The sequence below is a fragment of the Lithobates pipiens genome, unplaced genomic scaffold, assembly GCF_037356315.1.
Source record: "Lithobates pipiens isolate NorthernLeopardFrog02 unplaced genomic scaffold, aLitPip1_a1.2 Scaffold_1, whole genome shotgun sequence".
Classification (NCBI taxonomy): Eukaryota; Metazoa; Chordata; class Amphibia; order Anura; family Ranidae; genus Lithobates; species Lithobates pipiens.
The window spans coordinates 45,015,190-45,040,031 of record NW_027507685.1 but is presented as its reverse complement, the minus strand read 5'-3'; the positions used below and the strand labels follow the sequence as shown (position 1 = coordinate 45,040,031).

General features: G+C 42.4%; 1 protein-coding gene across 2 annotated transcripts in view; it reads left to right on the top strand.

Moving 5' to 3' along the window:
• Positions 1–23,734, top strand: part of FHL1 (four and a half LIM domains 1) — a 131,007-nt gene extending 107,273 nt beyond the window's left edge. For both annotated transcript variants that reach the window (XM_077490956.1, XM_077490880.1), the window contains exons 2-6: positions 690–871; positions 10,180–10,354; positions 13,787–13,956; positions 16,014–16,200; positions 22,159–23,734. In XM_077490956.1, the coding sequence (XP_077347082.1) occupies positions 716–871; positions 10,180–10,354; positions 13,787–13,956; positions 16,014–16,200; positions 22,159–22,313 (843 nt within the window). In that variant the 5' untranslated portion in view covers positions 690–715 and the 3' untranslated portion in view covers positions 22,314–23,734. The remainder of the gene's footprint in view (positions 1–689; positions 872–10,179; positions 10,355–13,786; positions 13,957–16,013; positions 16,201–22,158) is intronic.
• Positions 23,735–24,842: the final 1,108 nt, after the last annotated feature.

Below are 24,842 nucleotides of genomic sequence, written 5' to 3'. Positions count from 1 at the left end.
GCAAAGGGAGCCTTCTGAAACTGTATAAAAATATGTATTCTACTCTGCAAGGACGACATGTGTGGTGCCACAGTGGCTGGATAGCACATGTTAACAGTAGCATGCTTTTTGAAGAATATTGCTCCTAAATTGCATACATTCTTTCACAACTATGTTGAATTAAAACGAAGAAGAAAAATGGTTGAGATGCAAAACGAACTCCATAATATGCCCATAGCGACATCATCTTAACCACTTTATGGGTGTCCTTTTTCTGTTCTGAATAAGGGATCCCAAAAGGGGCATTTAACCCTTTCCCCCTACTGCTAGCCCTTCTCTGATACAAAGCAATATAATTTCAGATGGATAACAATAAAAAAAAAAAAATCACAATAATGCGGCATAGACTCCCCTTAATAAATGGTTCTAGCCAGCTCAGTTGAGTTTATTTCAAATAACTGGATCCTAAATACACAATATATAACTGTATATTAACTTGACGAATATGTAACGGTCTTTTTCAACTTGATGAACTATGTCATTTTGAAACCCTTCCCCAACATATAAATTCATATATTAGCAGTCAAGGTTTCAGCATGGGCATAGAAAGTAAAAATGTACATTGCATATGGAATAGGTGTGTATTGGTTTCTTAACCAGAAATAGGAGACAAAATATAATCCTTCACCTTTCATTTTTTCTATTATTAGGTCCCCGCCACTACACTGTGGGCACAATGTCTGAACGCTTCGACTGCCATTACTGCAGAGCCCCTCTGCAAGGCAAGAAGTATGTTGAGAAGGATGGACACAACTGCTGTGTGAAGTGTTTTGAGAAGATTGTTGCAAACACTTGCGCTGAATGCAGGAAACCCATTGGGGTTGATTCCAAGGTGAGATGCAAAAACATAATCTGGTTATTTAAAGTTATTCAAATGTAATAAAAAATAAAAACAAAAAAAAAACAATGGAAAACACTAGCCATAAGAAGTGGATTCTTCAGAAGCTTTTTCAATGAAGAAACCACAACTACAATGCAAATTGTATCACAGACTGAAGACTGAGCTGATGTGTAAAATTTACTAGTGCGCACACACACCGGTGTGTTTGTAAACGAAATGTAAACAATGTTGTCTGCAATTACATTTGTATAGACACACACAGGTTTTCTGCAGTGCACTCCTATGAGTAGAATATGCTGCAGTCGTGGCTCCCAGGTGCCACAGCTACAGCTGTATTTTACATTGTATGGCCATACATTGTTAGCTTTTAGAAAATTGTTTAGCACATCCATAATGTTTGGTGGAACCAGTGTCCTATTTTTATTTGTAAAAAAATATAAAATTTCAGTAACAACTATTTGTATATCGGTTTAGAAAATTAAAAATTATACCTAAACCATGATAGTCCACCTTGAAGCTTAGATTGGACCAATTAAAGCATGCATACGCCATATGGCGAATCCCTATGGAAGCTGACAATTACTGTTACTACAGTGATCCTCCCACGCTTCCGGGTCCTGTGCTAAGCAGCTGCCTTGCTGCATAGTGTACACCGGTAGTTGCTCGCTCGGCAAAGATATCATTCAGAGATTGAATCGTATTCTTAATGACTCCAAGGCATTCTCGGATTCGACAAGGTGGAGAGGCAGGGCGGTGACATTATCTCCACCTCATCCAATCAATACCAAGGCATGCTCTGAATGGCACCTGTGCTGAGTGAGCAAACCCCTGTGTTCACTAATCAGCAGGGCAGCTGCTCAGCCCAGGAGCAGCAAGCTAGCGCCAACCATGTAGAGGTGCCCACTATAGTGATTTCCATTTTACACAGGGATAGGTCAGGTATGGCACATGCATACTTACATTGGTCCTGCATTTTATCTGCTTAAAGTAGATTTTGCTTTCCCATAGACTAGCATGAGAATGTAAAACCTGTCTGAAGTGAACAAAAGCCAGTCTGCACAGGCCCTTATGGTGGCTACTGGCATTAACTGTTCTGCCACCACACCATACATGATCTATCAGTTGAATTGTTTATGTTCTGTGTTCTTCTGCCCCCGGGTCCTAATGTGACAAATGTGTGGGTGCAGGTGTACAGCCCCAGACACAGACAATGTGCATTTGGGGCCACTCGCCTACACATCTGCCATAATTGGGACCCGTGGCTGTGCTTCTGCTGCATCCCCAGGGAGCAACAGGCGGTTTCCGGTCACACAAACAAACTGCTCTTTCACACTGTATAGGCCAGAGAACCTCTCCCCGTGTTGAAGTTATGTGGCCTTGTATTGTTTAGGAGGGGCACCCCCCTTTCCTGTATGCATGGATATGTATCTGGTATGGCATGTCACAGGGAAGCTCAGTGTACTGCTGCTTCTCCCTCCCCCCAGCTCTTATGCAGTGGAGAACAGAGGGAATGTGATCACTATAAAAAAAAAAGTTTATTTCCCTTTAGATCTATACAAAAAATGTCTTGCCTTTTTTATTTCGATTATAAACTTTATGGGTTGTTTTACAAGGTGATCATTTCCAATCACTTTAAAGAAGGTAGGTTTCCAGGTAGACGCATAGCATTTTTTTTTTCTGAAAAGGGGGCAGTAGGCCAAATACATTTGGGAACTGAATGTATTCTTCCCCCTGTCGAGAGAGAGTCACAATTGTGTTGGTGGATGTAAACTCCATTCATGAAATCTGACCTAGGCACATATATCTGCAGTGTTTACTTCTTCTCTCTCCAAAGCCCTAAGTCCTGTGTCTTTCTGCTGCTCCGTTCCACTGTTATCAGCATGATAACTTCTGACACGGGCAATAAAAGCAGCTGGAAATTTGTGTCGGTGGGTGCATAGAGGTAGATGAGCAGGGAGCTGGTCTATTCACAGCACTGTTCTGCATGTTTCTTCATTCCTCGCCCCTATGTGGAGGGGGAGCGTGTGCCTGCCTTTCCTCCAATCAGCTGTCACACAGTGTATGCCCAGACTCCCCTCTCACTGCTGAAATGGGAAGAAAGATTTCTAACGCGATGTGCCCTTTTCTAAAGAATGTAGAAAGCTGAAGACAGCAAATATAGTTGCATAGTAGGTGAGGTTCAAGTCCAACCTATGTGTGTGATTATATGTCCGTATTACTTTGTATATCCTTGTATGTTGTGGTCGTTCAGGTGCTTATTTAATCGTTTTTTTAAACTATTGATGCTCCCCACTGGAACCACCGTCTGTGGAAGGGAATTCCACATCCTCTTGCAGTAAAGAACCCTCTACACAGTTTTTGGTTAAACCTCTTTTCTTCTAATCTTAATGAGTGGCCACGTGTCTTATTAAACTCCCTTCCACTGAAGTGTTATCCCTATTGTGGGGTCACCAGTACAGTATTTATAAATTTAAATCATATCCCCTCTCAAGTGTCTATTTTCCAGAGAGCATAAGTTCAGTGCTCGCAACCTTTCCTCATAACTAATATCCTTCAGACCCTTTATTAGCTTAGTTGCTCTTCTTTGTACTCACTCCATTTCGAGTACATCCTTCCTGAGGATTTGTGCCCAGAACTGGACAGCATACTCTAGGTGCCGTCAGACCAGAGTCTTGTAGAACGGGAGATTTATCATTTTATCTCTGGAGTTGATCCCCTTTTTAATGCATGCCAATATTCTGTTTGCTTTGTTAGCAGCAGCTTGGCATTGCATGCCATTGCTGAGCCTATCATCTACTAGGACCCCCAGGTTCTTTTCCATCCTTGATTCTCTCAGAGGTTCTCCCCCCAGTGAGTAGATTGCATTCATATTTTTGCCACTCAAATGCATTATTTTACATTTTTCCACATTAAACCTCATTTGCCATGTAGTTGCCCAACCCATTAATTTGTTGAGCTCTTCCTGCAAGGTTTCCACATCTTGCGGAGAAGTTATTGCCCTGCTTAGCTTGGTATTGTCCGCAAATAGAGATTGAACTGTTTACCCCATCCTCCAGGTCGTTTATGAACAAATTAAATAGATTGGTCCCAGCACAGAACCCTGGGGGGACCCCACTTTCCACCCCTGACCATTCCGAGTACTCCCCATTTATTACCACCCTCTGAACTCGCCCTTGTAGCCAGTTTTCAATCCATGAACTCACCCTATGGTCCATGCCAACAGACCTTACGTTATACAGTAAACGTTTATGGGGAACTGTGTCAAATGCTTTTGCAAAATCCAGGTACACCACACCTACAGGCCTTCCTTTATCGCGATGGCAGCTCACCTCCTCATAGAATGTTAATAGATTAGTTTGTCAAGAATGATTCTTTGTGAATCCATGCTGATTTCTGCTAATGATACCATTTTCATTACTAATATCTTGTGTATATATAATCCCTTATCATCCTTTCCAAGAGCTTGCATACTATTGATGTTAGGCTAACTGGTCTGTAGCTCCCAGGGATGTTTTTTGGCCCTTTCTTTAAATATTGGAGCTACATTGGCTTTTCTCCAGCTGGTACTATTCCAGTTAGTAGACTGTCAGTAAAAATGAGGAACAGTGTTCTGGCAATTACTTGACTGAGTTCCCCCATGACCCTCAGGTGTAAGCCATCTGGTCCTGTTGATTTATTAATGTTAAATTTTCCAAGTCTGTTTCTAATTAGTTTTGGTTACGGAAGCCCCCGATTCCCTCGTGAAGAATAAATTCAATACCTTCGCCATCACCCCATCCTTTTGTAACCAGATTTACTTTCCCATTCTTTATGGGGCCAATATGATCTGTCCTCCTTTTTTACTGTTTATATACTTTAAAGAATTATTTTGGATTTTTTTTGCTCTCCTCTGCTATGTGTCTTTCGTGTTTTATCTTATATTTTATCTTTAGCTGCCCTAATTGCACCCTTACATTCCTTGTTGCATTCTTTGTAAAGTCTGAATGCTGATGATGATCCCTTAGCCTTGTATTTTTTTGAAGGCCTTCTCCTTTGCTTTTATATGCATTTTTACATTGGAGTTAAGCCATCCAGGACTTTTTTTCGCTCTTTTAAATTTATTTCCCAACGGGATGCACTGGCTAATGCCCTTATTTAATATGCTCTTAAAGAAAACCCATTTTTCCTCTGTTTTATTTGTTCCTAATATTTTATCCCAATTTATATCTTATAGCAAGGTTCATAGTTTAGGGAAGTTTGCCCTTTTGAAATTCAACATCTTTGTATTCCCCTTATGTTTCCTATTTGTGTGAATTATACTGAAGCTAATTGACCTGTGATCGCTGTTTCCTAAATTGCCCCTTATTTCCACATCCGTCCGTGATCAGGCCTGTATTGTTGGTAATCAGTAAGGCTAGTAAAGCTTTGTTTCTAGTTGGTGTGCCTACCATCTGAAATTGTCTTGCAAGACATCTAGGAACTGGTGAGCCTTAGACTGGGTGGAAGGAACCACGCATTCGTCTATGTCTGGATAATTAACATCCCCCATTATGATGACACTTCCCATCCTTGCTGCTAATCCAAATTGTGATAGGAGGTCCGTCTCCCCCTTCTCCCTCAGGCTAGGGGCCCTATAAGCATACTCCCTGTATTATTTACCCCTCCCCCTTTTTTACCTTCTCTATCCCTGCGATAAAGGATATACCCTTGAATGGTTGCCAGCCAATCATGAGAGCTGTTGAACCAAGTCTCTGAAATTCCCACAAAATCGAAATCCTCCTCATACAACAGTATCTCTAGTTCTCCCATCTTATCTGCCAGGTTCCTGGCATTGGTGAACATCGCACACAGTTTAGACCGGTCGCATACTGTCCTCTTATTGGGTGTTCCGAGATTGCAAATAGTACTTGTTACTATATTTGCCTCAGGTTTATGTGCTTTAGTCAACCTACCACTAATGCCCCCAATACTACCATCTGGAATATGCTCCGTGCTGACTATCTCTGCCTCTGGACCCCCCCCCCATTGCCTAGTTTAAAAGCCCCTCTAACATTTTGGCCATCTTTACTCCCAGCAGATCTGCACCCTCCTCATTTATGTGCAGTCTGTCCCTTCTGTAGAACTGGTGACCAACTGAGAAGTCGACTCAGTTCTCCAGAAACCCAAACACCTCCTTACTATACCAGCTCCTCAGCCACTTGTTTACTTCCCTAATCTCCCTCTGGCTTTCTGATGTGGCTCGAGTTACCGGTAGTATTCGAGAATACTACCTTTGGAGGTCCTTTTCCTCAATTTTACTCCTAAGTCACTAAAAATCATTCTTTAGGACACTTCACCTGATTCTGACTTTGTCATTGGTGCCAACTTGCACCATGACAGCTGGGTCTTCCCCAGCCCCTCCCAGTAATCTGTCCACCAGATCCATGATGTGTCGAACCCGAGCACCCGGTAGACAGCATGCAGTTCGGCGCTTCAGGTCTTTGTCACGGTTTGCCCTCTGTCCTTCTAAGAATTGAGTCCCCTACCACCAGAATCTCTTTCCTTTCCCTTCCCCCCCCAACTCTCGCTGGAGTTCTTCCCCTGGCAGCTAAGGGAGTCCCTCAGCTCCAGCAGTGCTGGTCCCTGACTGGTTTCACCAATGTCACTTAATGGAGCGTACTTATTGGGATGTTCCAGCCCAGGATTGGCCTCCCTGGCATTTTCTCCTCTAACCTTCCTGTCACCCATCTACTCTTTTCTAGTGCCTGCACCTCTTTGTCTCCACCCGCCTCTGTGCTGGCCCCTGCCGTTGCCTGCCATGTATGTTCCTGGCTCTCCTTTAGTATGGAGGGAGTTCTCAGTGCTGAAAGTTGCTTCCCTAGATTCAGAACCTGGGCTTCCAGGGAAACAATGTGCTTACATTTTGCACAGCAGTATTTGCCCTCGATCAGATGATCAAGGAATGCATACATGCCACATGATGTACACCGAGTGGCATCTCCACACCCTCCGGGCATCTTGCCTACTAATTTATTGAGGATGGGGGATTATACCCTGTCCAACTTAACTAACTAGCTTCCTGAAACTAGTACTCAACAATACAACACACAGGTACTCGCAGCCCACGTGTATTCGCAGTCCATATAACGTGCATATAAAACTTATGTAGGGAGATTTGTTTAATCTCTGTGTATCATCTGAGCCTGTTCACTTTACTGAGCATAGGAGAGGGTTTACATCCACTTTAACTGGTTACCGACCAGCGCACGACGATGTACGTTGACAGAATGGCACGGGCAGGCATATTGGCGTACAGGTACGTCCAATCTTCAATGCCGCCCTGCCATCGGGAGCGCGCCGCCAGCGGCGCACTCCCGCGCTGGTCGGGACCCCCGTGAGTCCGGTCACGGGACCCACGGACTCTATCGCCGCGGGCATACCCGCGATCGTCTCACGGGATGGCTGAATGGAGGAAATGCCGTGTAAACAGCATTTCTCCATTCTGCCTAGCAACTAGTGACGCTGATCTCTGCTCCATGTGATTGGAGCAGAGATCAGTGTCCACTAAATGAAAGCCCAACCCCCCCCACAGTTAGTAACACACCCCTAGGAACACTTAACCCATACGCTGCCACCCACTGGTTAACCCCTTCACGGCCAGTGTCATTTACACAGGAATCACTGCATTTATATAGCAGTGATTACTGTATAAATGACAAAGGTCCCAAAAATGTGTCAAAAATGTCCGATGGGTCCCCCACAATGTCGCAGTCACAATAAAAATCGCTGATCGCCGCCATTACTAGTAAAAAAAAAAAAAAATAATAAAAAATTAATAAAAATGCTATAAAACTATCCCTATTTTGTAAACGCTATAACTTTTGCGCAAACCAATCAATAATCGCTTATTGTGATTTTTTTTTTTTACCAAAAATATGTAGAAGAATACGTATCCGCCTAAACTGAGGGAAATTTTATTTTTTTTATATATTTTTGGGGGATATTTATTATAACAAAAAGTAAAAAAAAAATTGTTTTTTTCAAAATTGTCGCTCTATTTTTGTTTATAGTGCAAAAAATAAAAACCGCAGGGGTAAACAAATACCACCAAAAGAAAGCTCTATTTGTGGGGAAAAAAGGACGTCAATATTGTTTGGGAGCCACATCGGACGACCGCGCAATGGTCAGTTAAAGCGACGCAGTGCCGAATCGCAAAAAGTGCTCTGGTCTTTGACCAGCAAAATGGTCCGCTCTGTAAGTGGTTAAGGCTGTTATGTAGCAAGCTTTTGTATTTGGAGGTGAAAGAAAAATCATTCCAGTAGATCAATGTTCCTGTCTGAGGCAAATAGATTTTCCATCTGTTCAATTTCATTTACTTTTGTCACCCACATAGCCATGGGGGGACTGGGGCTGTTTTAAACATCTTGGGACACAACATCTAGCGGCAATAATCAGGAGGGGGAGAACTGATTATTTGTTTGTTTAGGGATATGGTTATGCTGCAATAGGAAAGAAGCTGGATCGTCTGTAAATCTTTGTGAGGTGGTGCATACACTTGTCCAGAAGGGTTGGAGAACAGGCAGGCAAGACCAAAGGATATGCAAGATAGTAATGTTCTGTATTCTATACAAACACACAAGCCTATTCCTATGAGGGGGAGGGTAATGCCCCCCCATTCATAATCCTGACTGACTTTGGGATGAGAGAGCCTATTGACATAAAAATTCACCCTTATCTGACAATAAACAGACAGGCCAAGCTAACATTGTCCACTGTCTAGAGCAGCCTTTCTCAAACTTTTAAACACACAGGAACCTTCCAATAACTGTCAAATCTGAACCCCAACTAATAGTTGCTGTATCTACAGCTCACAGTACATTAGCATTAACAGTAGGTCGAGATATAAAAATAAAGAATAGTGAATATTGTATACTTCACGTATAAGACATTTATATTTTAGTAATGATAATTAAATAAATTAATCTAATAATGAGCATAAAATGGACAGAGTATAAATGTTATTGTTCTCTTTTTGGTCAGTGAAATGCCCCTCCCAATAATAGTCAGCAGAAAAGGGCCCCCTTTGATGTTTAGTGGCAGAAGGACCATCTTGCATAGGGGTCCATCACAGCAAAAAAAAAGCTCTTTACATTGATGGTCAGTTGAAAGATTGCCCCCACCTCCCCTTACAGATAGCTAAAAAAAAATCATGAGGGTCAATGATTACTTATCCGAGGTGCAGAAATTGCTTACTGCTCAAGGAACCCCTAGCAACCTCCTGAAGGGACCTTCGTGGCAAAAGGCTGGTCTAGAGATACTTTAACACAATATCAATGTTTCTGACAGAATATGCTTGTCTTTAGAAATGCACTTGTACCCTCTAGTGGAAAAACATTCATTAGCTCACAGGGTGGTGTATGATATTGAATGACAGAGCCAATAAGCTAGAATAAAAGAAAAACAGGATTATGCATGAATAATCTTTACTACCGTGGTGATCTGTTTTTCAAACGTTTGTTTTTCTTAGCACACAGCTGCTTTTATGTAATGGTGACTGCATGCATCAGTTACTATAAATGCATCTGGAAACAAACCACACAAAGCTCATCTTGTCCTTGTAAAAAATGCTTTAAATACAGGCAAGGTGAGGTATGTACCACTTAGAATGGGATGTTAGGTTGTGATGTTGTGCAGAGATCTGTGTTGCTTGAATAATGGGGACTGAATTTTTTTTTCTGCTATACTTGTAGCTATATCCTGTCCTTGTCAAGCTATCAATAATTTTATAGGTAAACTTGACAGTTATTGCATCTGTTTTGGTGTGTTTTTCACACACTTCTGCCAGCGCCCCTCAACCCCCCGCCCCCCCCCCCCCACTCATGCGGGTTGATCTTGAGCCATAATGTGGATTTGATTAATAGTAGCAGGAACTAACAACGCTACTCTAGTGCACAGTGCTGGACTGAGATCAGGTAAGTATTTGGGGGGGGGGGGGGGGGGCAGCTGCACCTTAAAAGATGTCTTTTATTATTTTTTTGTAGTTTTACATTTACATTATATACATTACATTACCTTTACTTGGTAATGCACTTCTAGACAGGAAGTGGTTAAAGCAAGTGTTAACTTTATCCGGGAATTCATAATAGGCCTGGTACTCGGTAGCCAGAATTGCTGGGCAATCAAACACTTACACTTTCACCTGCAACTGTTGCACTGCTGTCAGATGGCAAAGATTAGGGTACCAATTGTATATTATTGGCTGCCATATATATGTTGTGTGTGTGTAAACACAGGGAGTTCCCTTTTAATATACATATTGATGCTTTCTTGTTGATATTTAGGAGCTCCATTACAAGAACCGGTATTGGCATGACACCTGCTTTCGCTGTTACAAGTGTTACCATCCTCTGGCCAACGAACAATTTGTTTTCAAAGACAATAAAATTCAGTGCCCTAAATGCACCAACCGGGAGGATGCCCTGCGCTGCAGTGGATGCCACAAGCAAATCCAGCCAGGTACAGTGCTTTATCTGATTTCTTAGAGCTTTTTCAAGAAAAACGCACCTTGACATGAAAATGTTTGTTTAGTCATTTAGTCACTGCTCCACTTGGAATTTTTGGTGAGAGGCAGGGTTTGATTCGCTGTTCTATAGTCCTGTGAGGGGAACCCAATGCACCCTATTTATCTGAGCAATCATGGATAAGTGCCTAAACATGGGGAATCCAATAGGTCGCAAAGACCTGACTGGTGATCAGAATCCCTTTTGTAAGAATAATTGATCAAGTTATGATTGTTCAGTTGCTGACCTGCATTTACACATTACAACTTATCTTTTTCCACAGGCTGGTGTACACTTTTCTCAGATCCAATGAGGATAAATCCGTGTCAAAGCCCAGCTGAAATGTACATAGTGCAGGCTACAGAAAGTTCACACCTTCTTAGAACAGAGGGATAGTTTCCAATTCCACCTGGCATACCTCGAATCAAACTTTTTAGAGGATTCCCTGCCCCAAAGCCCAGTAGCTTTCTGACCTAGCGGCACGCACACAGCTTATCAAACAAGGAAAGATCTTTAGCTGAATACTAGTAGGACATGGTCATAAACCAGGATTTCCTGTTGCATGGCTAAAATTCGTATTTCCTATTCAATCATTCACTTTTGAATGCAGGATTCCTCTCCCAACTTGCCCAACATAGTCACAACACACATATCAATCGCTTTGCAGTTTTTCAATAATCTGCATACCAGAAATTTAATCATAACCTGCCAAATCCACTTGGAGACAGTGGATTTTGACACTACCTGTCCTTTCTTAGGTCCTTCGGGTAGAACAAATAAGACCTATCTTCTGAATCTGAGCAGTCGTCTCTAAATAGACTTTGACCGCTCTCACCACATCAAGACAATGTAGGGACTTCTCTTCCCTGGAATATGGTTTTGGAAAAAACGATGACCGGACAATAGGCCACTTTTTGGCAAAAAAAATCTGGACAGGGGCATAACACCACTATTTCCTCATGAGTAATTAAGTATGACTCTTTACAAGAAAGAGCAGTCAGTTCCGAAACCCTCCTTGCTGAGGATATAGCAACCGAAAGACTAGCTTCCTTGTCAGAAGGAATATTCTGTATTGGTTCAAATGGCTGTTTTTTTAACATTGACAAAACGAAGTTCAAGGCCCAAGGGCTCAAATGTGATTTAACTGGCAGATTAAGCCGCATCACCCCTTGCATAAAACCCTGGACTAAAGAATGTGTAGCAAGTGGTCTTTGAAATAAGACAGATAAAGCTGAGACTTGGCCCTTAATGGTACTCAAGGCCAACTTCATCTCTACACCTTATTGTAGAAAGGCAAGAATTCTGCCTATGAGATACCTCCGAGCTTGACAACCCTTAGATTCACACCAGGAAACACATGCCCTCCAGACTCTATAATAGTTCTGGAAGCTGGCTTCCTTGCATTAATCAAGGTAGAGATAACTGACCCAGATAGCCCATGTTTCTTCAGAATGTGGTTTCAATAGCCAAGCCGTTAAATTTAGTGTTCTTAAGGAGGGATGGAATATCGGCCCCTGTGAGAGTAGGTCTGGCCGTAGTGGAAGGGCCCATGGATCTTCCACTGCCATCTTTACGATTTCTGCATACCATGACCTTGTGGGGCATGCTGGTGCTTCCAGAATTACCAGCTTCCTTTCCAGCTTGATCCTGCAAAGCAGTCGTGGCAGCAACCGAATAGGGGGAAATGCATAAATCAGTGAGAACTGATCCCACGGGTTCACCAACGCATCTGTTCCGCATGCGAGTGGATCCCTTGTCCTGGACACAAAGTTGACTAACTTCATGTTGAATCTGGATGCTAGAAGATCTGCGTCCGGTGTCCCCCATCTTTGGCAAACAGCCCAAAAAATGTTGGGTGAAGAGACCATGTCCCCGGGAATAACTGCTTGTGACTCCGATAGTCCGCCTGCCAATCCTCTACTCCCGGAATGAAGACTGCAGATAGGCACGGAACGTTCCTTTCTGCCCAAGTTAAAATATGGTTCACCTCTGTCTGTGCTGCAAGACTCTTGGTGCCCCCTTGTTGACTGATATAGGCCACAGCTGTGGCATTTTCTGATTGCATCCTGACAGAACAATCCCCTGAAAGTCCAAACCTTCAGAGCCAAACGCACTGCCCGAATCTCTAAGGTATTGATGGGCAAGGCTCTTTCAGTTCTTGACCACTGTCCCTGGACAGGTATCTTCTCTAGTACTGCTCCCCAGCCTAAAAGGCTGGCGTCTGTCGTTACCACTTTCCAGATAACTGCTCTGAAGGATTTTTCCTTTCAGCAGATTCTGGGTTAGTAGCCACCAACTGAGTCTTTGGGACAGCCGTATTGGCAAGTCTAAAGCTTGGATCGTTTTGTTTCAAGTAGACGGGCTACTGTTTTGCAACAGTCTAGAATGGAACTGGGCATAGGGAACCGCTTCCAATAAAGCCACCATCTTTCCTAACAACCTCATGCAAAGGCGAATGGAGGGACCTCCTTTCGACCTGACCATCCGCATCAGCTCTCTTATGGAGTTGATTTTTGCCTGAGGCAAGAACACCTTTTTCTGGGCTGTCTATGATCAGGCCCAAATACTCCAGCTTTTTTAGCGGTTTTAAGGAAGACTTCTCTAGGTTGAGAATCCAACCCAGACTTTTCAGGTAACTGGTTGTAATGTGTACACTTTTCTCCAAACGAGCCACCAATTGGTCTATAATCAATAGATCGTCTAGGTACGTCAAGACTGTAAAGCCCCATACACACTGCTGATTTTCTGCTGTTTTTTTTTCCCTTCAGGTTTACCAAAACTATATAATAGGAGGTCAAACCTTAGGAGTTTCAGTTTGTATGCAATCAGGCAGGCCCTTGCACTACATGGTTTTGATAAATCTGAAGAAAAAAATCAGCAAAAAATCTGATGGTGTGTATGGGGCTTTATGCCCTGTGCCCTTAACCTGGCTAGAGGCGGGGGCCAGCACTTTTGTAAACACCCGGGGTGCTGTAGCTAGCCCGAAGGGCAAGGCTACAAACTGAAAATGCTGCTGTTCTACTTCGAACCGCAGAAACCTTTGAGCAGGAAACAGTGGCGGCTGGTGCTAAAAAAGCAGTGCCCCTGCTGTTTACCCTTTTGGAAGCCTATTAGAGCCCATGGCTCTAATCAGGTGCTTCCAAAGAAACCCTGCCGCTTTAATTCATATGCACATGAACAGGGGGCGGCAGCGGCGACCATAGATAGATTCATGCATGAATCCCCCCTGGCTTGCTGCGACCACACACAAAAAAGTGGACAGAGAAAAGGGGGGTTGCTTATATCATGTCAAAATGCCATCAGCCTTTACAGTAAGAGTATTTGTGACATGTAAAAAAAAAAAAAAAAAAATAACTGTCCCTTGAACTGAGATTTGTTACTTTTCTAGGTGGCCGCAATGTTGAGTACAAGGGTAGTGCCTGGCACGAGGAATGCTTCACATGCAGCAACTGCAAGCAGTCCATAGGGGCTGGCAGCTTCTTTCCAAAGGGAGCTGATATCTTCTGTGTCACCTGTCATGAACAAAAATTTGCAAAACATTGTGTAAAGTGCAAGAATGTAAGTATTCAAAGCAACCATCTAAAGTCCTTGTATCAGATGTATCACTAATACTACTTTACAGGTTTGGGGAGAAAACCTTAAGCCAGACCCCTGCTTTGCCATGCCATACAGGTAAACAGGTTTAATTTAATGCAACACCCTCCTTCCGGACAGCACATGCTTTTCCTCGGTGACCCTGCCATTCTGGCCAGCTGCCAGAAGTGGGAAAAAATATATCCGGGTATGAAGGAGCATGTGACAGCACTGATTGTTCCAGTAATGTTGCAACAGGGTGGTATGAGAGGCTCTGCCCTGTATAAGCACTGATTGAAGTGATGGCTACTACATATACTATATTACAAAAAGTATTGGGACGGCTGCCTTTACACACATATGAACTTTATTGGCATCTCAGTCTAAAGCTGGATACACACTATATGATTTTCTGTAGATTTTTTTTTCCTTCAGATTTACCAAAACCATATAATATGAGGTCAAACCTTAAGCATTTCACTTTGTTTGCAATGAGGCAGGTCTTGCACTACATGGTTTTGGTAAATCTAAAGGAAATCGGACAACAAAAGTTGTATAGAGTGTATGGGTCTTTTGTGTGTAGGGTTCAATATTGAGTTGGCCCAACCTTTGCAGCTATACCAGCTTCAATGCTTCTGGGAAGGCTGTTCACAAGGTTTAGGAGTGTGTCTGTGGGAATGTTTGACCATTCTTCCAGAAGTGGATTTGTGAGGTCAGGCACTGATGTTGAGCAAAGAAGGCCTGGCTCACAGTCATCCCAAAGGTGTTCTCTATTCCGTTGAGATCATTACTCTGTGCAGGCCAGTCAAGTTCCTCTAAAGCCCCATACACACTATCCGATTTCCTGCTGATTTTTTTTCCTTCAGATTTACCAAAACCATATAATATGAGGTCAAACCTTAGGAGTTTCAATGTGTATGCAATCGGGCAGGCCCTTACACTACATGGTTTTGGTAAGTCTGAAGACAAAAATCAGCAGAAAATCTGATAGTGTGTATGGGGCTTTAGTCTCTATGGACCTTGCTTTGTGCACTTAGCAAAGGCAACGGCTTCGGCCTAATTTCGGAGCGGCGGCCAACTTGGTGCACCCATCGGCCGTTTACAATGTGATTGCTCCGCCAAATGATGGAGCGATCACTTGTAAACAAACCGGCGTCATGACGACGCCGGTTCCTCTCTCCCCTCTGTGTACAGATCTGTACAGTGGAGGGGAGAGAGAGGATGGCAGCACGTGCTATGGTCTGCATTGCCCACAGTGCTGCTCTGTGAGTTTCAGTCACAGCCATCCCTCCATACTCTGCAATACCCTGCCATACCCAGCTAATATTACAGTGGGGGAGATGACCTGGATATTAGTGTGGGAGATGTATATTACAGTGGGGACTATATGGTGGTAAAATTTTCACAGGTTTTTGCAAATTCAATTATTTGCTGATCCGATCCATGACTGTGATCTGAGGAACGATCCGATAATTTTTTTTGATCCGTTGCACCCCTAAAAACTATGGTGTGTGTGTGTGTGTGTGTGTGTGTGTACTAGATTTTTTTTTTTTTTATAATAGTAATGGCAGCGATCATTGACTTATATTGGGACTGCAATAATGCATCAGACCATCAAACTGACACTTTGTGGCAATCAGTGACCCCAATACTGTACTAATGACGTTGGCTAGGAAGGAGTTAAACATCTAGGGCGATCAAAGGGTTAAATGTGTTCCTAGGCAGTGTTTGTGTATAGTGCTTTTACTAAGGGAAGTGATGAATTTTGCAGAAAATCCATTACTTCCTCCGTCAGGATGGAGCCCCCTATCGGGAAGTGTGTGTATATAAATGTGTGTATATAAATGTGTGTGTGTGTGTATGTGTGTGTATATATATATATATATATATTATACGAAATTATGCACAGAACAGAGCCCCCCCCCAGCCCTCTGGAGTAGTAAATCTGCTATGGGGCGGAACAAACCTCCGTTACTACACCCAATATAAAGAAATATGTAGAAGAAACTTAGTCACAAAATCAATGTGCTAATGTTTTACAGCCAATCACTTCTGGAGGGATAACATATCAGGACCAACCTTGGCACGGTGACTGCTTTGTGTGTGAAACCTGCCATAAGAAGTTATCTGGCCAGCGCTTTACTGCTGTTGAGGATCATTACTATTGTGTGGACTGCTACAAGACCTTTGTAGCAAAGAAGTGTTCTGGATGTAACAACCCAATCACAGGTATACATATTCATGTTTTTATTTTCAAAGGTTTTGTTATTGATATGAGAAAGTAAAAGTTATATAGTGTATGAGCTTACTAGAAATTTTATGGAATTTGAGGATCTTGAATACAAATTAAATAAGGATACTAAGTACTTTTTAAAAGTTGATATAATTGTATACCCGAGCTGCTGTCTGGTCCTACTCCTTTCTTGTACAAATAGTTTCTGGAGCTATGATATTTGATTATCCTCAGACTACATAGAAAAAATATTGACTTGTTTGTAAATTCCATATCTTGGAGTGCAGTAGAGAGCTAGATATTTATAGATCAGTATCAAGTATAAAGCGTGGGAAGAGGTGACCAACCTCACGGGACTTTTAACGGTATCGAAAATTACATATTATAAAGAAAATCACATAGAGATCACTCAGAATAAGCTTTAAATAAAAAAAATCATAGAAATTTATTATAAACAAAACAAACGATAACGAGTTTTGCTAAAACACCAGCACAGATACAAATCCATACAATACATGATGATTTTGAAGAATCAATTTAGAACTCAGTCAGTGTGATATGATGCTCAACATGTTTCACTCATAAACAAGTTTCTTCAGGAGCTTTAAATATCATAGGCATGTGTAATGCCACTGTACATTCACAAAATGATTAGATCAAAAATAACCGAATAAAATGATAACCATAATGGAGAGCCTCAGTGATAGATAAATGGGGTAACGTCCGGGCCAATAAGTGCTTGCAGGGAAACTCTTCAGAGTATCAGTCTGATAGAATCAATTAAATAGATAAACCCAACCGAAGGGAAAAAGGGCAACCATAGCCAATCTGCGGCTCCATAAGGAGATATACCCCCCAGCCACTCAGACCCGGAATAGGATTCAATTCAGTGCAAAAGACATATCTGATCTTACTATGCAGACATATGGACCTTCTGTGCACCAAGTCCTCCACAGTTATCGTTTGTTTTGTTTATAATAAATTTCTATGAATTTTTTTATTTAACCACTTCAATACAGGGCACTTAAACACCTTCCTGCCCAGACCAATTTTGAGCTTTCAGCGCTGTCGCACTTTGAATGACAATTGCGCAGTCATGCTACACTGTACCCAAATGAAATTTTTATCATTTTTTCCCCACAAATAGAGCTTTCTTTTGGTGGTATTTGATCACCTCTACGGTTTTTATTTTTTGCGCTACAAATAAAAAAATACCGAAAATTTTGAAAAAAAAAATGTTTTTTTTTGTTTCAGTTTCAAACCTTTGTAAATAAGTACGTTTTCTCCTTCACTGATGGGCACTGATGGGGCTACACTGATGGGCACTGATAAGGTGGCACTGATGGGCACCAATGTGGCACCAATGAAGTGGCACTGATAGGCGGCACGGATGGGCGACACGGATGGGCGACACGGATGGGCGACACGGACGGACACTGATAGGTGGCACAAATTGGCACTGATAGCTGGCACGGATGGGCATGGATAGGCGGCACAGGTGGGCATAGATAGGCGGCACAGGTGGGCATAGATAGGTTGGCACAGGTGGGCATAGATAGGCGGCACAGGTGGGCATAGATAGGCGGCACAGGTGGGCACTCAGGCGGCACAGGTGGGCACTCAGGCGGCACAGGTGGGCACTCATAGGCGGCACAGGTGGGCACTCATAGGCGGCACAGGTGGGCACTCATAGGCGGCATCGGTGTTATAGTAATGGATGCCAATCAGTGCCAAACAATAATGCATGCCAATCAGTGATGCCCATTGTGGCCACTGATTGGCATCCATTATGGGCACTGATTGGCACCCATTGTGCTGACTGGCACCCTGGTGGTCTAGGGAGGATTATGTATTTTTATTACCTTGGCACCCTGGTGGTCTAGTGGTGTCCCTGGTGGTCCAGTGTGGGCATCCTCGGGGGGGCTGTGCTGATAATCGATCAGCACAGACCCCCCCTGTCAGAGGAGCAGCCGATCGGCTCTCCTCTACTCGCGTCTGACAGACGCGAGTGAGGGAAAGCCGATCACCGGCTCTTCCCATTTACACTGTGATCAGCCGTGATTGGACACGGCTGATCACATGGTAAAGAGTCTCCGTCGGAGACTCTTTACCGAGATCGTAGTTGCCGGGTGTCAGACTGACACCCCGCAACAACGATCGCCGCGATGCGCGCCCCCGGGGGCGCGCAGCGGCTCATTATCCTAATCACGTCATATGACGTCAGGTTAGGATAATGAAACCACTTTGCCGCCGTCAATTTGTAATAGGGCGGGCGGCAAGTGGTTAAAGCTTATTCTGAGTGATCTCTATGTGATTTTCTTTATAATATGTAATTTTCGATACCATTAAAAGTCCCGTGAGGTTGGTCACCTCTTCCCACGCTTTATACTTGATATTAAATATTTGGGATGTGGTATCTTTAAGTTTTGGTGGCTCCACTTCGTTATTTAAATTTATAGATCAGTGGTCTCTAAACTGTGGCCCTTTGCTTGCTTTTATCCAGCCTTGGGGCACTATTCCATTCACTGACACCAATGAGGAGGTACAATTCCTCCCACTGACACCAATGATGGGTGGGTGTCTTGCTCCACTTTATCTTCATGAATGAAGGAGCTTTATAGCAGGGAGCCATAGGATGCTGTAATAGGTTTATCTATGAGACACCTTGAATAAAGGCTCTAACAAGGGAAAGAAAAGCCAAAGGTTTATGAAATAGAATGAATAAGTCTGAAAGCTGTCCCTTAGGAGTACTTAAGGACAAATTCTGCTCAACTCCTGATCACAGAAAAGCCAGGATGTGAGTTGGAGAAATCTCTTGGGTTGAAAAGCCTGTGTATATCAGATGAAAAATTATTTTCAGATAGGGTAGTATATTTCATATGAAGTGACTTTTCCTGCTCTGAGTTAGCTAGGACAGAGAAAATCCTGGGTTTCAACAGCCCTACCATTAAAGCAAGTGACTGAGACGCAGTAGGCCTTGAAAACAGCAGGTCTAGCCTCTTTGGGTAGGTTAGGGTTTATATTCCAGAAACTGCAGTCTGACAATTGTCCACTCCCAGAATGAACAGCAGAGAGGGCGGGACGCTGGTTCTCCACCCAGGAGTGAACCCAGACTTTAAAGCGGAGGTCCACCCTAAAGTGGACCTTCCGCTCATCGGAACCCTCCCCCCCTCCGGTGCCACAATCGGCACCTTTCAGGGGGGAGGGGGGTGCAGTTACCTGGATAATCCAGGTAACTGCACCCACTTCCGGGATAGCTCTCTGCGGAAAGGGGCGTAACTTACGCCCCTTTCCGCAAGTGCCCGCCCCTTCCTGCAAGTGCCCCGCTGCCTGCTGGGAAACACACAGATCCCAGAGGCAGCGGGGACCGTCCTCATTGCGCAGCGCGGCTCGCGCATGCGCAGTAGGGAACCGGGAAATGAAGCCGAAAGGCTCCATTTCCTGATTCCCATACCCAAGATGGCGGCGGCAGCACTCGAGTGTCGATCTAGAGATGGGCTTCGGGTGCCGACATCGCGGGCGCGCTGGACAGGTAAGTGTCACTATTTTAAAAGTCAGCAGCTGCAGTATTTGTAGCTGCTGGCTTTTAAATAAAAAAATAATTAAAAAAAAAAAAAAACGGAGTCCCGGTGGACTCCCGCTTTAAGCCTAGTACACACGAGGCGAGTGTCTGACGACATCAGCTGTTTTTTTTTTTTTTTTTAAAAGAAAAAAAAAAAGATTGTTTTGCAGATTGTCAAACAGAACTGTAATATATTATATATGCTGGCCATACAAAAACAATACATCTTCCTTCAAAAAAAATAAATAAATAAAATTTTAAGAACGTTTGTTTGATTTTCAAATTGTTAGTGGGTCCAATCAACGTTCGTTTTCAAACACAGTGACAGAAAAATGTAGAAATAATAGAAAACTACTTGTTCAAAGTAATTTTCAGAGGGTATGTGGTTTTCGTTCAGAAATTACATTCATTTTAAAATAGAATGTTAAAAGCAATTGAAAACGTCAAACAAAATTCTTTCGTTCAGTGAATGTAGAGAGATTTTTCATATGAATGAGCCATAAGGCTGCAGTTTGCTTTTGATCTGTTTCTACACTGCTTTTTGCGGTGTGTTAAAGTGGAAGTAAACCCATCGATTTAAAGTTAAAAAAAAAAAAAAAAAAAAAAAAGGCATGCCGGGAATGCTAACTGCACATTGGCTGTGCTCTCAGCTAAACTATCAAACCATCCAATGGCTGGTGTCATAATGAACCACATGTGCAGCACCATAGCAGTTGAAGATTAAACAGAGGCAAAGATGGCAGCTTCCTTGGCTGAAAACGATAGGGGAGTTTACTTTCACTTTAAAGAGGGATTCCACCAAAAAAAAAAAATATTAAAAGCCAGCAGCTATAAATACTACAGCTGCTAACTTTTAATAAATGGACACTCGCCTGTCCCGGGTTCCAGCGATGCCGGCAGCCGAGGCCGATCGATCGGCTGCTGTAGTCACCATTCTAGGTGAGGGAATCAGGAAGTGAAGCGAATCGGCTTCACTTCCCGGTTCCCTACTGCGCAAATGCGCGAGCCGCGCCATAGGAAATCTCCGCGCTGTCACCGGGACCCGTGTGTGTCCCAGCAGACAGCGCGGCAGGGCAGGAAATGGCGTAGACTCCTACGGGAGTCTATGCCCGGAAGTGGGTGAAAATACCTGTCTTTGACAGGTATCTCCACCCCCCTCCCCCCTGAAAGGTGTCAATTGCGACACCGGAGGGATCCGATCAGCGGAGGTTCCACTTTAGGGTGGAATCCCGCTTTAAGTACAGTATTGAGTGCCCCAATAGCAAAGTAAAGAAAACTTCTACCTTTAGACCCATTCACTTCCTGCCCAGGACTACAGTTCTCAGGCACTTACAGCTCAGTACATCATCCATACATGTCAGTATGTGTGCTGCACAGTATTTCCCGATATGTAAACAAATGATGCATTCTGTATGCAGGTTAACTAATCAGCTGGCTGATTAATTGATTATGAAATTAATAGATTTGTTATTTCAACCCTAATCGTGTGGTTAACTACACTCCTTGAACTGAGTGCCCAGCCAGCATCCAGTGCCCAAACTCACACCAGGGTGTAAACTTGGGCATCACACGCAAATCCCAATCAGGATGCATTGTTTTAGTAGAAGGCAGTGAAAAGTTGATTGAATAATCCAACATTATAAATAAAGCTGGTTAAGCATGTACAATTTATCCAGAAAGCAATAAAAAAAAACAAAAACTGCCATCTCTACAGGAAAGAAAAGGTCCATCACCCAAGTACACTAGCAAATAATGTAGACCTCATGGCTCTAATGTAGGGTTATAGAAGCATGCCTAGAAAAGCTTTCACCAGTGTCCAATCACTTACCTACAGCAAATCAATTTAGGAAAGTTGCTCTAAATCCAATTTTTGTTTATACTTTGAGGGCTACATACAATGCAATTCCCAGCACAACTAATTCTCCTAGATCGGGGGGGGGGGGGGGTACCTCACATAGTCACAAAGAAATGTGGGAGACCAATCGGTACAGCAAAAATTTTTTTTTTTATATATACTTCACAACCCAAACGCCTACTGATGAGGAAACCCAAAGCCCCTGACCGTAATGCTTGCATTATTGTACAGTTTAAGGTTTTTTATCTCCACATCTATTCATTATAAAAATAATGAAGTGCAATTCCCATGATGTACCATTCCTTTTGCATGGCACCACAGATGTGAACTCATGTGGTGATAAAATAGTGCACATCTGGTTTATGGCGTATTGTGCCTCAGGGGCTCAGTCTGGTGCTTTAATGCAATACACCACAAAGGTGCGACGGTGCCTCAGAATATAAATACCATTCTTTTAAAATCAGAATTGGCACCAAGACCCTTTTTACTGACAGTGTTCCTGCATAACTAAAGTTTCATTTTGTTAACTCCTTACAGGGTTTGGAAAAGGATCCAACGTTGTGAATTATGAAGGCCACTGTTGGCATGAATACTGTTTCACCTGCAAGAAGTGCTCTCTGAATCTGGCAAACAAGCGTTTTGTACGCCAGAACGAGCAGATTTACTGCCCCGACTGTGCCAAAAAACTCTAAAGCAGCACATCTACACAGTAACATTTACCGTGGAATGATTACTGTTCAACGGCTATACTGAATGCATGCCAGACTGCTACCTGCATTTAATTATTATGCTCTAAATATATAATGAATCTTTCTGCATGTTAGTATCTATTCAACTTGATTTAAACCAAAATAGACATTATTTTACTTTCAGAATGATATATGCATGACTTAACTGCATGGGAAAAAGAAAAAGTTTAATAGAATATGTTCATTGTGTGCACTTAATTTTTTGCTGCCCTACATGGCAGCTAATTGCAAATGACTAATAAGATTTGAACTGAAGATGATGCAACTTTGTCGTGTTAGGTAAGGCACAAACAAGCAACTTTTATACCCCCCGATTTTGTTCCTCCAGACAGCCTTCATTTATGTCAGCCCATAATTGGGTAAACATGTTCATGACATAGTCCTCCCTGGTAATATTATATATAAAATTTCCATTACGCTAAATGCCTCAACACAGTTCTATAAAGAGCCTCTATGGGGGAGTGCATATCTACGAGCATTTGTTGCATTTTGTAATGTGCCGCTTCTGTAAACTACAAAATGTAAGCGTACTAAAAATAAGAGAATTGTTAGAAGGCTGTGTATTTCTGATCAACTTGTTTTAAAAGAACACACTTTTGAGGTGGCTTTAGCAAAGTAATTTCCAGTTGGAAATGAGTTACTGCATTGTATTTTTTTGATAAGGCTGTATGTGCATATCCCACACAGACTGCATCTATAACACCACTTTAGCAAACAAAGGCTGAATATTTCTTATACAGAAAAATAATTAGCAAGCGCCAGCTTTTTTTTCTTTATTAAATAAAGCTCATAACATTATTTACCTGTCTTGTGCTACACAGCTTAAATAGCGCAGTTACTCTTACTGAGATATGTAATTATATATCTCAATATATGCAAAAGAGCACCTCCAGATCATTGCAAAAGCTCAGACTTCTGTCTGCATTGATGGATTCATACTATAAACACAATGGTATTCAAATGCCTGTTTGCAGCCCTAAAAAAATATATATATATATATATATATATGGTAGGTTTTAAAGTAAGCCCAGTCACAGAAATATAGGGGCTGCCATTAAAAATAAAAAAATCTTGCAGAGTCAGTAAATTATGGACTGGCACAAGACTGCAGAGCGGGCAAGTCAGTAAAATTCGATTTTTTTTTATAATCTGCATCCTTTTTCATGGTATGCGATTCAAGAATTGGAAGTATAAAGGGTTATTGTGACTGCTAGGGGTACTGGCACTTTCAAAAGAGTTCAGCAATAGCAGCCTCCATGCTTCTTGCCAAGTTTACTTTATGCATTGCAACAATAAATAGTGTTACCACTAGATGGTGATGTGCTCAAATTTTATTAAAGCTGAAGTCAGGGAAAAAAAAAAAAGTGCACCTTGCAGTGGGGCTGCACCGTAAGTGTTACCTGCACATTAGGGGACCAAGTACAGCAGTTTTACTTACTCTATGCACTGCTAGACTGGTCCCGGTCTTCTCCCCTGTGCTCTGGCATTCTATTATCCTCTGACATCATCAAGCCTGATTGGACCACATAGCCCCGCACTGAGCACACTGAGGGAGAATCCTTTGCTGAACTGCAGAGGATCAGGCAGGTAAAAGTGCTTTTTGCATCCCATAGATAGAAATGAGCTGTTAACCCCTTGCAGTGTGGGCACTTAGGTTCCAGATTTGGATTCTTAAACAGATCCCAAGGTTTTGACACAGATTTTAAGGTCAACTTATGTAAAGGCAACATAACAGTTTTTGAACTAGCATGGAAGAAAATGAAAACTAATGAATTTCTGCGCTATTCCTGAAAAATGCCTAATTCACACAGGAAATGTAACTATTGATGATAGATTACTAACATGGCAACCAGACAGTTAAATGTAAAACAGTCACCAATTGTAGCATTGGGCAAAAAATATTTAACATAATAAAATCTGCATTAAAAAAATAAAGTGTCATGTGGTGTTTTATAGGAAATACGGTGAAGTTTATTCAATAATGAAGCTTGGTTAAATGAGGACTAGCGTTCAAGGAATGGGTCATTGGAACACATAGCAAATATTGTCCATCACTATAGGTAAAAAAGATGGATGAAAAATTCAGACATGATTGTAGCTGGAGTCCACCAAATAAGCAGCGACTGGCCACTGGAGCTGCATGATTCTGGCTAAAATGAGAATCACAATTTTTTTTGCTTAGAATAAAGATCACAATTCTCGCGGCAGAACATCTTTTACATTGTGCAAAAACATTGGGCTAACTTTACTGTTTATATTTTTTTTCATTGTAAAAATTGCTTTTGAAAGACCACTGCGCAAATACATTGCAACATAAAATATTGCAATAATAACCATTTTATTCTCTAGGGTCTCTGCTAAAAATATATAGTTTGGGGGTTCCAGGTAATTTTCTAGCAGAAAATACTGATTTTAACTTTGTAAGAAACAAGTTTCAGAAAAAGGTCTAGTCTTTAAGTGGTTAAACTTCCC